The 13,131-nt window shown below is 43.7% G+C and overlaps 1 protein-coding gene across 2 annotated transcripts in view; it reads left to right on the top strand.

Annotated features, from left to right (window-relative positions):
* Positions 1-13,131, top strand: part of cers5 (ceramide synthase 5) — a 112,410-nt gene that overhangs the window by 72,259 nt on the left and 27,020 nt on the right. For both annotated transcript variants that reach the window (XM_072567259.1, XM_072567258.1), the window contains exon 8: positions 2,619-2,725. In XM_072567259.1, coding sequence (XP_072423360.1) covers positions 2,619-2,725 — 107 coding nt within the window. The remainder of the gene's footprint in view (positions 1-2,618; positions 2,726-13,131) is intronic.

Genomic DNA, 13,131 nt, shown 5'->3' with positions numbered 1-13,131 from the left:
ATAGATTGCACTGCTGTTTCTGATGACCCCTTCTGTGCGTCACATGGTGCTGGGGAATGAGACTGCCAATTACCAAGCGTCTGGTGCCCAACATAAAGTATATTCTCAACCAGGTCAGCTGCAGAATAAGGGTCCCTCTAATCTTAAAGTCCTTTTGGCTGTGTGCCCTCAAGTTGAAGTTGTAAGTTTGAAATCCTCCTTTTATTTGTGTTCCCATTGTGAGTCCTAAATAGGAGTATGCTCGTTCCATTCCGCTTTCACCAACCCACCTAACTGCCCATAACTGCATGCAATTTGACAATATCCAATGCATTTGCTGCTCTGGAGAGTGTAAATTTCACATAGAAAATGTTTGGACGTTGAGGTTAAGATACTGTACCTTGAGGCAGAGCCGAGGGAACTTTATTGTTGATAATTGTTAATTAAGACCTGATGTTATGCACTGGATGCTTCTTTCTCCAGCACTTCAAACTTCAACAATACTATGGTGAAAGAAAAATTAGCTCAGGAGGTCAAACAACACACGCATCAGCAAGCACTGGAATTCTTCCCAAGATCGTCATTATTGGCTGAGTTACCAACAGAAATCCGATTGCTTTAGGGTAATCCTGCTCTGGCACAGCTCTTTACGCAGAGATGAAAACTCTGCCAGAGGTTGTGCCTAGTTAGAATCCAAAGTAAAGAAACTGCTACTTTCAGTAATAGTGATAAGTACTTGCATTTACATAGTGCCTTTTCATGTTATAAAATGCTTTTGTCACTCTTGCTTGCTCTGCCTTACGTCCTCTCTCTGTCTGCCTCTCTCCTGAATGATAAGTGGATAAATCCCCAGGACCCGATTAGGTATACTCTAGCATTCTGTGGGAAGCTAGGGAAGTGATTGCTGGGCCCTTGCCGAGATATTTGTATCATCGATAGTCACAGGTGAGGTGCCGGAAGACTGGAGGTTGGCTAACATAGTGCCGCTGTTTAAGAAGGGTGGTAAGGAAAAGCCAGGGAACTATAGACCAGTGAGCCTGACATTGGTGCTGGGGAAGTTGGAGGGGATCCTGAGGGTCAGGATGTACATGTATTTGGAAAGGCAAGGACTGATCAGGGATAGTCAGCATGGCTTTGTCCGTGGGAAACCATGTCTCACGAACTGATCAGTTTTTTTTGAAGTAATGAAGAGGGTTGAGGGCAGAGCAGTGGACATGATCTGTATGGACTTCAGTAAGGTGTTCAACCAGGTTCCCCATGGGAGACTGGTTAGCAAGGTTAGATTTCATGAAATACAGGGAGAACTAGCCATTTAGAAACAGAACTAGCTTGAAGGTAGTGGGGGGGTTGCTTTTCAGACTGGAGGCCTGTGACCAGTGGTACTTTGTCATTTTATATAAATGATTTTGATGTGAACATAGGAGGTATAGTTCGTAAGTTTGCAGATGACACCAAAATTGGAGGTGTAGTGGACAGCGAAGAAGGTTACTGCAGAGTACAACTGGATCTTTATCAGGTGGGCCAATGGGCTGAGAAGTGGCATATGGAGTTTAATTTAGATAAATGCGAGGTGCTGTTTTTTTTTGGGGGAAGCAAATCAGGGCAGGACTTAAACACTTAATGGTAAGGTCCTAGGGAGTGTTGCTGAACAAAGAGACCTTGGAGTGCAGGTTCATAACTCCTTGAAAGTGGAGTCTCAGGCAGATAGGATAGTGAAGGAGGCGTTTGGTATGCTTTTCGTTATTGGACAGAGCATTGGGTGTAGTGGTCATGTGGCTGTATAGGACATTGGTTAGGTCACTTTTGGAATATTGCATGCAATTCTGGTCTCCCTCCTGTCAGAAGGATATTGTGAAACTTGAAAAGGTTCAGGAAAGATTTACACTGATGTTGCCAGGGTTGGAGGATTTTAAATACAGGGAGCGGCTGAATAGGCTGGGCTGTTTTCCCAGAGCATCAGAGGCTGAGGGGTGACCTTGTAGAAGTTTATAAAATCATGAGGGGCATGGATAGGATAAATAGACAAGGTCTTTTCCCTGGGGTCAGGGAGTCAGAACTAGAGGGCATAGGTTTATGGTGAGAGGGGAAAGATATAAAAGAGACCTAAGGGGCAACTCTTTCATGCAGAGGGTGGTGTGTGTGTCTCTGTGTGTGTCTGTGTGTGTGTGTGGTACAATTACAACATTTTAAAAGGCATTTGGATGGGTATATGAATAGGAAGGGTTTGGAGGGATATGGGCCAAGTGCTGGTAGGTGGGACTAGATTGGGTTAGGACATCTGGTTGACATGCATGAGTTGGACTAAGGGTCTGTTTCCATGCTATACGTATCTGACTCTATGGTTGTGATGGTATTTAAAGCAGATTGCTTCACTCTCGATTCTCTCTCCTCTTCTTCTCCCCTATGTTATCCTACTTTTCAACGCTCTTATGAAATAGAGTTCAGAGGGTTAATTAATGCAGAGCTCTATTACAATCTAAGGTTTTATGTTAATTGCTAGTGTACCAAGTGTGACGTTTTTCAACAGTTGGAGAAACTGGATTGATTTTTCATTTTAAGTTTTCTAAGAGAGCCTTAATTTCACATCTCTTTCCACATGCTCTATTTGCTTATACCTATTTTGCTGTTTTCCCTTGCAGGCTGCTAAATTAGCAAATTATGCCAAGTATCAAAGACTTTGTGACTCATTATTTGTGATATTTGGTTTTGTCTTCGTCTCCAGTAGGCTTGGCATTTACCCGTTCTGGTGAGTAAAAGCCACATTTGGCTGTTTAATGCATTGGGACCCATGTGCGATTGGGGCTTTGAGATTTTCTTCTCTTTTACACTTGACTTGCAAGCAAGATGTTGCTGAGGCTGTATGTTGATAAATTTGTGTGTTTTCAAAATCACAAGCAGGGTAAACAGTGGTTAGGCAAAAGCTGGTCCTGCTCATAAAAGAAAAATGAATGGGAGGGCATACATTTAAAGTAATTAAGCAAGGGTGATGTGCGAAAAAAACTTTCACCCAGTGAGTAGTTATGGTATGGAATTAGCGAGTTTTGAGAAGATTTGTAGCTCGGGTTGAGGTTTTGGATGTAGGTTTGCTCACTGAGCTGGAAGGTTCATTTCCAGATGTTTTGTTATCCTACTCGGTAATATCTTCAGTGGGCCTCAGTCGAAGCAATACTGAAAATTCCTGCTTTCTATTTACATGTTTGGGCTTCTTTGGGTTGGCGATGTCATTTCCTGTGGTGAAGTCACTTCCTGTTCCTTTTTCTCAGGGGATGGTAGATGGGGTCTAACTTGGTGTGTTTGTTGATAGAGTTCCAGTTAGAATGCCATGCTTCTACGAATTCTCGTGTATGTCTTTATTTGGCTTGTCCTAGGATGGCTGTGTTGTCCCAGTGGATGGTATGGAATGCATTGCCTGAAAATGTGGTGGAAACAAGTTTAATTGAGGCATTCAAGAGAATGTTGAATGATTACCTGAATCACAGTGGTATGCAGGAGATTGCACCAGTTTACTTACCTAGTGCCAGGCACAGTGGGCTGAATAGTTGCCTCCTGCATCGTAACAGTTCTGTGTTCCCTTTATGGGTAGCTGACAGGAAATTTTCAACATATTTACATTCCTGGATTTCCAAAACACATTCAGATTTTTGGATAGACAGCATTTTGCCTGGGACAACAGCAAGAGGAGGAGTGGAGAATACTTAAACTATGTACTCATCTTGTGAAATAGTCTAGTAAAGATGGGGCATGTGGGTGAGACTTTTTGCTATTCTATTCACATGTTTGGGATGCAATCCATCTGTTGGGAGAATGATGCTAAGGCCTTCTCTCCACCATGGAAGCAATTTCACTTTTTCCCCTTACCTTCAAGAATTTTGGTAGGCTCTAATCCTTGATAAAACAAGGGAGCAAAGAGACAGGAGCAAATCTTTCTTTTGATTTTGAAGTGAATCTTCATAATTACTGCAGTTATTTTGCAGCAGCACTCCCCTCCCAAGAGAAAATAAGTCTCACAACATCAACACCTCCACTCCTGAGTCAATTATAATTGACATAAGTCTTAAGGAACATATGAATTAGGAGTAGGAGAAGGTAATTCAGCCATTTCACATGATCATGGCTGATCTCAACCTGGTCTCGACTCCACATTCCTACCTGCTCCCCATAGCCCTTTATCCTGCTCTTCATCAGAAACTTATCTATTTACTTCTTGAATTGGTTGATGGATTCTGCCTCCACTGCACTTTGGGGCAGTGAGCTCCACAAATTCACAACCCTCTTAAGAGTAGTAGTTTCTCCACATCTCAAATTTTGAACCTACCTCCTCTGTCTCCTTGTTTGAGACTGCCCAACAAGGAGCAACATCTGTTCATTGTCTCGGTAAAAACAATGATTGCAGATGCTGGAAACCAGATTCTTGATTAGTGGTGCTGGAAGAGCACAGCAGTTCAGACAGCATCCAAGTAGCTTCGAAATCGACGTTTCTGGCAAAAGCCCTTCATCAGGAATAAAGGCAGTGAGCCTGAAGCGTGGAGAGATAAGCTAGAGGAGGCTCCTCTAGCTTATCTCTCCACTCTTCAGGCTCACTGCCTTTATTCCTGATGAAGGGCTTTTGCCCGAAACGTCGATTTCGAAGCTACTTGGATGCTGCCTGAACTGCTGTGCTCTTCCAGCACCACTAATCCAGAATCTGTTCATTGTCTGCCTTATCAATCCCCTTTAGCATTTTAAATACCTCAATCAGATTTCCCCTGCCCCCGCGCCTCATTTTTTCTGAACTCCAGCGAGTAGAAGTCTAGGCTATTCAACTGCTCCTTGTACGACAACCCTTTCATCCTTGGAGTCAACCTGGTAAACCATCTCTGAGCTGCCCCCAGTGCCACCACATCCTCCTCAAAGTAAGGAAATCAGTTCAAAATGGAGAACTGTGACCAATTGTGTTCCACAGGGATCTGTGGTGGGACCACTGTTTGTGATATACACAAGTGATCTGGAGGAAGGTATAGGTGGTCTGATTTAACAAGTTTGCAGATGACACTAAGATTTTTGGAGTAGCAGATAGTGAAAGGGACTGTCAGAGAATGCAACAGAATATAGATAGATTGGAGAGTTGGGTGGAGATATGGCAAATGGGAGTTCAATTCTGGCAAATGCGAGATGATGCATTTTGGAGAATCCAATTCAAGAGCAAACTATATGGTAATTAGAAAAGCCCTGAGGAAAATTGATGTACAGAGAGATCTGGGTGTTCGGGTCCGTTGTACCCTGAAGGTGGCAATGCAGGTCAATAGAGTGGTCAAAAGACATGTGGTGTGCTTTCCTTCATTGGACAGGGTATTGAGTACAAGAGTTGGCAGGTCATGTGACAATTGTACAGTTCTGGTCGCCACATTACCTAATGGATGCGGATGCTTTGGGGAGGGTGCAGAGGAGGTTAATCAGGATGTTGCCTGGTATGGAGGGCACTAGCTATGAAGAGAGGTTGAGTAGATTAGGATAACTTTCATTAGAAAGACAGGTTGAGGGGAGACTTGATTGAGGTCTACAAAACTGACAGCTATAGACAGGGTGGATAGCAAGAAGCTTCCCTCCCCGCCCCCCTCCCCCCCCCCTCCCCAACCCTCCCGGCAGAGTGGAGGACTCTAGTTAGCACTTGCTGCTTCACAGCTCCAGGGGACCCTGGTTCGATTCCAGCCTCAGGTGATTGTCTGTCTGTGTGGAGTTTGCACATTCTCCCAGTGTCTGCGTGGGTTTCCTCCCACAATCCAAAGATGTGCAGGTCAGGTGAATTGGTAGTGCTAAATTGCCCCATAGTGTTCAGGAATGTGGTAGGGTAAATGTAGAGTAATAGGGTGAGGGAGTGGATTTGGGTGGGATACTCTTCAGAGGGCTGCTGTGGACTCGTTGGTCCGAGGGGCCTGTTTCCACACTGTAGGGATTCTATTCTATGAAATAATTGGGGTCATGGGATCAAGGTGAGAGGGGAAACGTTTTTTAAATCTATCTTTTTTAACAAAGGAATTTTTTTTTTTGGAATATTACAACAAATACAAAACCAAACAATTCATTGCATAGAATTGCCATGGCTATATAAAGGCTCTTCTTAGTATGGTGGACAAATCTGTACCAGATGGTCCAAAAAGGAAGCCACATCCTATGGAAATTCTCCGTTTTATGGTGCGCCATACTTGTCAAATTCCAAGGGGATGTGCTCCATGACTACCTTATGTCAGCCCCAGGGATTTTCTGACACCCACCCTAATAGGATGTTCTTTCTTGTGAGGAGGATACTGAAAAGCCTTTTTTTTTGTGTGTACATCTAATTAACAAAGCCAAGAAGAGGAGATACTGGGTCCATCTCCACCTCCAGCCCCAAGGCCTTCTCTATTTCACCTACCACAGCGTTCCAGTATGCCCGCAGTCGGGCAGGATCAAGGACAATGAGTAAGCGTGCCCACGCTCACTTTACATTTAGGACACATTGGAGATGCTCCCACTTTAAATTTAACAAGACAGTCTGGGCCAGATGGACCCTGTGGAGAATCTCCAATTGCAAGATGTGGGTCCTGTTATAAACCAAGATCCTTCTTGCATTTTCCCAGATATCCTCTCATATTTCAGAAGAGATCTCAGCGTCCAACACTATCTCCCATACTGTACAGAGCAAGTTCGGTCTTGTCTGAGGGAGCTGCTCCCAATAGATGAGCGTTGCGAACAGATAATGTATCATCAGCACTCAACACCCTCTTCTCTATTTCACGACATGGTTGAAGAGCTTCAGGGCAGAGGAAATGACCTGGGAGTTGCAGTGGGAGAGGGACTCCCTGAGATTCTTGTAGAGAGAGGAGGGAAAACTTCTTCAAGGCAGGCATCCTTGCAAGAGGATTCGCAGTAGGGTTAAAATCAAGGAGATAAAAACAATGACTGCAGATGCTGGAAACCAGATTCTGGATTAGTGGTGCTGGAAGAGCACAGCAGTTCAGGCAGCATCCAAGTAGCTTCGAAATCGACGTTTCGGGCAAAAGCCCTTCATTAGGAATCCACCCTCTTCTCTATGTCAGACCTATAAGGATGAGTTAGAAGTATGGTCTCTTTTTGCATGAAATTTCTAATTTGAAAGAAATGATAAAGGTCCCTACTGGGCAATTCCTATTTCTGAGCCAACTGGTCAATGGACATCAATATGCCCCTTCAAATAAATCACCCAGGCAAGACATACCTCTAACTGCCCATAGTTTTAACCCGGAGTCCATCCCTGGCTGAAAACCTGGCATACCAACTATGGGTGTCAAAAATGATGTTTTAGCAATATTGCCCCCCCCCCCCCCGACTCATTGCTCTCTATGCCTTGACAGTATTGATGACAATTGGGCTATAGCAATATTCCTTAACTGTCCTAATGTCTAAGAACAGCAGGCTAAGAGGGGGGCATCTTGCCTGAGATGCTTCGATGTGCAACCAAAGTGAGTGAGGATCTCCCCGGGCCCGATCGTTCACTTAAGATAGCAACTAGCTTAACTGAGAGTTTTTGATATCTGGGAGACCCACTTCTCCCAGTCTGCAAGGTTACTGCATCTTAGTGAATTTAATTAGGGGCTGCTTGCAGGGATACCAGATAAAAGAACTGAACCAGCCGTTCAGTCTTCTCAATATTTGCTTTGTAAAAAGCAGAGGAAGCTTTTGCATAGGATACAACAGGTGGAGCGGAATGCTCATTTTAATGAGAGCTATCCGACCTAACTGAGATTGGAAATAACTCCCATCTCTGAAGATTCTGCTTGATTCTATTGAATAAATGGGCAAAATTGTCTTTAAATTGCCGATCAAAAACTGGAGTAATAAAGGTTTGGAGATGCTGGTGTTGGACTGGGGTGTACAAAGTTGAAAATCACACAACCACCTGATGAAGAAGCAGAGCTCTGAAAGCTAGTGTTTCCAAATAAACCTGTTGGACTGTAACCAGGTGTTGTGTGACTTTTAACTTGGAGTAATAAATATACCTAAAGTAGAGAAAGCCCTCCTGCAACCATTTAAAGGGGAACAGAGATCCATCCTCAGTATCAGGCAGTCTCGAGAGACCACTCGTGGGCATGGCCTCTGATTTTGCAAAATTGATCTTATAAACTGAAGCACCCGGAGGAAACCCATGCAGACACTGGGAGAAAGTTGCCCAAGGCAGGAATTGAACAGCGCCAGAGACCCGGGTTCAATTCCCACCTCGGGCAACTGTCTGTATGGATTTTGCACATTTTCCCTGTGTCTGCATTGGTTTCTTCCAGGTGCTCCAGTTTCCTCCCACAGTCCAAAGATGTGCAGGTTAGGTGAATTGGCCATGCTAAATTGTCCATAGCGTTAAGTGTAGGGGAATAGATCTGGGTGGGTTGCTCTTCGGAGGGTTGGTGTGGACTTGTTGGGCAGAAGGGCCTGTTTCCACACTGTAGGGAATCTAATCCAACTACTTCAAAATATGAAAAGGATATGGACACTCTACCCTGTCAAATGCCTTTTCCGCATCTAAGGAGATCACAATCACTGTTGACATGTTAAGTAATCTCCTGAGATTATCTGTTGATCTGCAACTTTTTATAAACCCCGTCTGGCCCTCCTCCTTAATGATGGAGGGCAGTACAGTTTCTTGCCTTAATGCAAGTGCCTGAGATAGGATTTTGAAGTCAACATTCAGGTGTGAAATAGGCCTATAGGGAGCTGAGTCCTCCAGGGCCTTCCTGCTTTTAAGAATGAGAGAGATATCTGCCTCTCTTGGAGATGGTGGGAGGAGCCCACGACTATAAACATACTAAGCATCGGCCCTGACAATATACTGACATTCATAGAACATTACAGCACAGTACAGGCCCTTCGGCCCTCGATGTTGCACCGACCTGTCATACCAATCTGAAGTCCATCTAACCTACACTCTTTCATGTATGTCCATATGCTTGTCCAATGACAACTTAAATGTACTTAAAGTTGTCAGTCCCTTTATAGAACTCACTAGGGAGCCCGTCAGAAGTGGGCGCCTTTCCATTCTGGAGCTGCCTCACAGCCTCCTGTACCTCTTGCTCTGACAGCGGGGCATTGAAGAGGGATTCTTGTTCAGGGATCACTCCCAGAAGGTCAAAATTCTTAAAAGGCTCCATTCTAACCCACCCACCCTCTCAGCTTTCAGATTGGTATATTTCAGAGTAAAATTTCTAGAATGCTGCATTAATCCTTTTAGAATCATAGGTTAAATTTCCAGTGTCCTCTCTGAGGGGGGTGCACTCCTTTTCCTGGCAAGGTACGCTAGGTACTTTCACAGCTTATCCCTGAGCTCAAACCAGCCTTTGACTTGCAAATGTAAGCTCCCTATTGGCTGTCCATGTGAGCATGGAGTTCAACCTAGACCGAAGCGCTGTGACCCTCTGCAGTTTAACCAGCGAGGGCCTGTCAAAGTATGTCTTTTCAGCTACTTTCAGATGCGTCTTGAGCAAGTGTTGCTGCTTACCCATCTGCTGCTTGGCTGAATAGGAAATAACCAACCCCCAGCATAGTCTTTAGCTGTTTCCCAAAGAATGGATGGGCTACTGGCTGAGCCTGAATTAATATCTAAGAAAGCCCTGAACTCAGTAGGAAAGAATTCAATAAACTTGCTGTCTTTAAGGATGAAGGGGTCCAGTCGCCAATGCCTCGAGCCTACCACAGTATCCTTACTCTTAACCATTAAATAGACTGGGGCATGGTCATAAATACACTGGGCATGATCGGAAATAGTGATATTGCCAGTTGTGCATGATGCCAATGAGCCCAGATGTGCTGCAGGGGTCAGAAAAAGATCAATCCTGGTATGGCATTTATGTGGGTTCGAAAAGAACGTGAAGTCCCTGCCAGTAGAGTGAAGGTGTTTGCAAACTTCTACCAACCCCAATTCAGCACACAAATCCCTTCATTGTTTGGATTGCAAAGAAGACATTGGCAGGCCTTTGGGCAAGCTGGCAATCTGTAGGGTCTGTGAGACAGTTGAAATCCCCTCCTATGACAATATGTTGAGATGCAAGGTTAACCAGTCTAGAAAGTGCATCTAACAAAAATTTAAGGGGGTGGGCCAGCAAACATTTAAGATCCTGTATTCTTTCCCATGTATCAAAGCTGTAAGGATTACAAATCTCCTGTGTCTTTAATGCACTCTAATAACTTAAATGGGAGATTCTTTCTAACTAAAATGGCCACGAAGAGGGGAAAAGTTTAAGGGTGATATGCGTGGAAAGTTCTTTATGCAGAGAGCAGTGAGTGCCTGGAACGTATTGCTAGTAGAGGTGGGCACGATAGCATAATTTAAGATGTATCTAGACAGATACATGATTGGGCAGGGAGCAGAGGGATACAGATCCTTAGAAAATAGGTGACAGGTTTAGATAAAGGATCTGGATCAATGCAGGCTTTGAGGGCTGGAGGACTGAAGGGCCTGTTCCTGTGCTGTAATTTACTTTGTTCTTTTTAACTGGACACAATATTTCTGGTGCGGTTTCATCAATGCTTTACATAATTGTAATGACAATTCTTTACTTTTATAATCCAGTCATTTGCAGTAAATGCCAGGATTCCATTTGCCTTTCTTATTACATGCTGCACCTGCATTCCCATTTTCTTTCATTCAAGCATAAAGACACCCAGATCCCTCTGCACTGATGCACTTTAAATCTGCCTCCCATTTAAATAATAATTTGTCCTTTTTATTTTTCTGGCCAAAATAGACAACCTCTCACTTTATCCACATGAAACTCCACCTGCTGGATTCTGGACCATTTTCAAAGCCTATCAATATCCATCTGTAAATTCTTAATCTCATCACTGCCTGCTTTTGGTATCTTCCACAAACTTTGCAATGTTACACTCTCTTTGTCTGCTTGCAGATCAACTATTTGCAATCTCTATAAATGATGCCCAAGATCCGAACCCTGCAGTAACTCACTTGTTACAGTTCACCAATCGGAAAAGGACCTATCTATCCTGCTTTGTCTGTCAGCCTATCCTGCTTTGTCTGTCAGCCAATCCTGCGTCCAAGCCACAGGATATCCATCTACCCTTAGTCCCCTGGGATCTAAACTTTTGGATCAGTCTTTGTGACACCTTTTCAGATGCCTTCTGGAAGTCTTGATAATACCACATCCACCAGATCCCCATTATCTACCTTGCTCGTAACATTCTCAAGTTTGTCGAGCATGACTTGCTCTTAATAAAACCATGCTGACACTAGTAAATTGGGCTTGGTTTTTCCAAACTTTGTTATCTCCTCCTTATAGAGTCATAGAGCTATATAGCATGGAAACAGATCCTTCGGTCCAACTTGTCTGTGCTGACCCAGATATCCTAAATAAATCTAGTCCCATTTGCCAGCACTTGGCCTCTATCCCTCCAAACCCTTCCTAATTCATATACCCATCCAGATGCCTTTTAAATGTTGCAATTGTACCAACGTTCACCACTTCCTCTGGCAACTCCTTCCATACACACACCACCCTCTGTGTGAAAAAGTTGGGTCCCTTTTAAATCTTTCACCTCTCACCTTAAACCTATGCCCTCTAGTTCTGGACTCCCCACCATGAAGCAATTTCCCACTACAGAGGTCAAACTAACTGGTCTATAGCTTCTCATTTTTTACACATCTCCTTTTTTGAATGGGGTTGACATACTAATATGTTTCCAATCCATTAGCACCTTTCCAGAATTCAGGGAATTTTGGAAAATCGTAACTAATGTATCCACTATCTCTGCTACCACGTCCTTTTAAAACCCTAGGGTGTAAGCCATTAGGCCCTGAGGACTTATCAGTCTTTAATCCCATCAGTTTAACTTCATACCTTCTCCCTAGTTGTAGTAATTCCACCAAGTTCCTCTGTAGTAGCTGCAGTTTTAGGGAAAAAATTATTATTATCCACTGTGAAAACTGAGATAAAATACTGGTTTAGCGCTTCTGCCATTTGAGTTTCCTATTATTACCTTGCCAGGAATGAGTAGGGATCAGTTTGATGGAAGGGGCATTCGATGAGTGGTATTTGATGTTCAATCCTTCATTCTGCTCAAACATCTTTGAATTACAAAATGAAAAGCAGTTTGGTAATTTTAAACTATTTCAGAATGCATCTCTTTCATCAGAGCGACTTCTGACAGTCGCAACCAGAGCCACAGCCACAAAATTGAATGTGGAGCAGTCTCCAGTGGCTGAATTTAAGAGTAGACTCCCTACAGTGTGGAAACAGGCCCTTTGGCCCAACAAGTCCACACCGACCCTCTGGAGAATAACCCACCCAGAACCATTTCCCTCTGACTAATGCACCTAACACTACGGGTAATTTAGCATGGCCAATTCACCTGACCTGCACACCTTTGGACTGTGGGAGGAAACCAGAGTACGGGGAGAATGTGCAAACTCCACATAGACAGTTGCCCAAGGCTGGAATTGAACCAGAGTCCCTGGTGCTGTGAGGCAGCAGTGCTAACCACTGAGTCACCGTGCCACACCATTGCCTACTCCTCTTGCTATTTCTTATTGTCTTCACAACCAGGGTAATGTGGAATATATTGATGGCAAACCCACAATCCCCAAATCAACACCGATGCATACATTTCTAACTTGTAGCTCTTAGCAGCCTAAATTGTTGCACTTTACTCTCCAAAAAATTGTGAATTAAACATTACAAACCTAAGGAATAGGAGCAAGAGTCAATAATTCAGCTGTCCAGGCTGCTCCACCACTTAATGATTCTGGCTGATCGCATTTTGGCATCAACTCCACTTTTTTGCCTGCTCCTCATAGCCCTTCAATCCATTACAAATTAAGAATCTTGCTTGCTCGCTCTTGCTCTCTCTCGCTTCACCTCCACTGTATTCAGTGTTGCAGTATCCATCAAATTCGGAGGGTAGTGAATTCCAAAGATTCATAATCTCTTGTAAATTTATTGGGTTTTTAAAAATCTAGTATCAACAGTTAATTGAACTGTTGCACTAGGGATCCATTTTTTAAATGCACGGGAGGTAGCGCTTTGTTTTATTACTCAGACATTGAGCATTGCCTGAGCTGATTTTCCCCCACCCACAGTAATCCAAGAGACCGTGTGGAGAAGGTGAGGTCATAGTTGATGATCTGCTTTGATCTTATTGAATAGCAGAGCAGGCTAA

The sequence above is a fragment of the Chiloscyllium punctatum genome, chromosome X, assembly GCF_047496795.1.
Source record: "Chiloscyllium punctatum isolate Juve2018m chromosome X, sChiPun1.3, whole genome shotgun sequence".
NCBI classification, from domain to species: domain Eukaryota; kingdom Metazoa; phylum Chordata; class Chondrichthyes; order Orectolobiformes; family Hemiscylliidae; genus Chiloscyllium; species Chiloscyllium punctatum.
The sequence above is the reverse complement of the archived record's forward strand: the minus strand, read 5'-3'. Positions and strand labels throughout refer to the sequence as shown.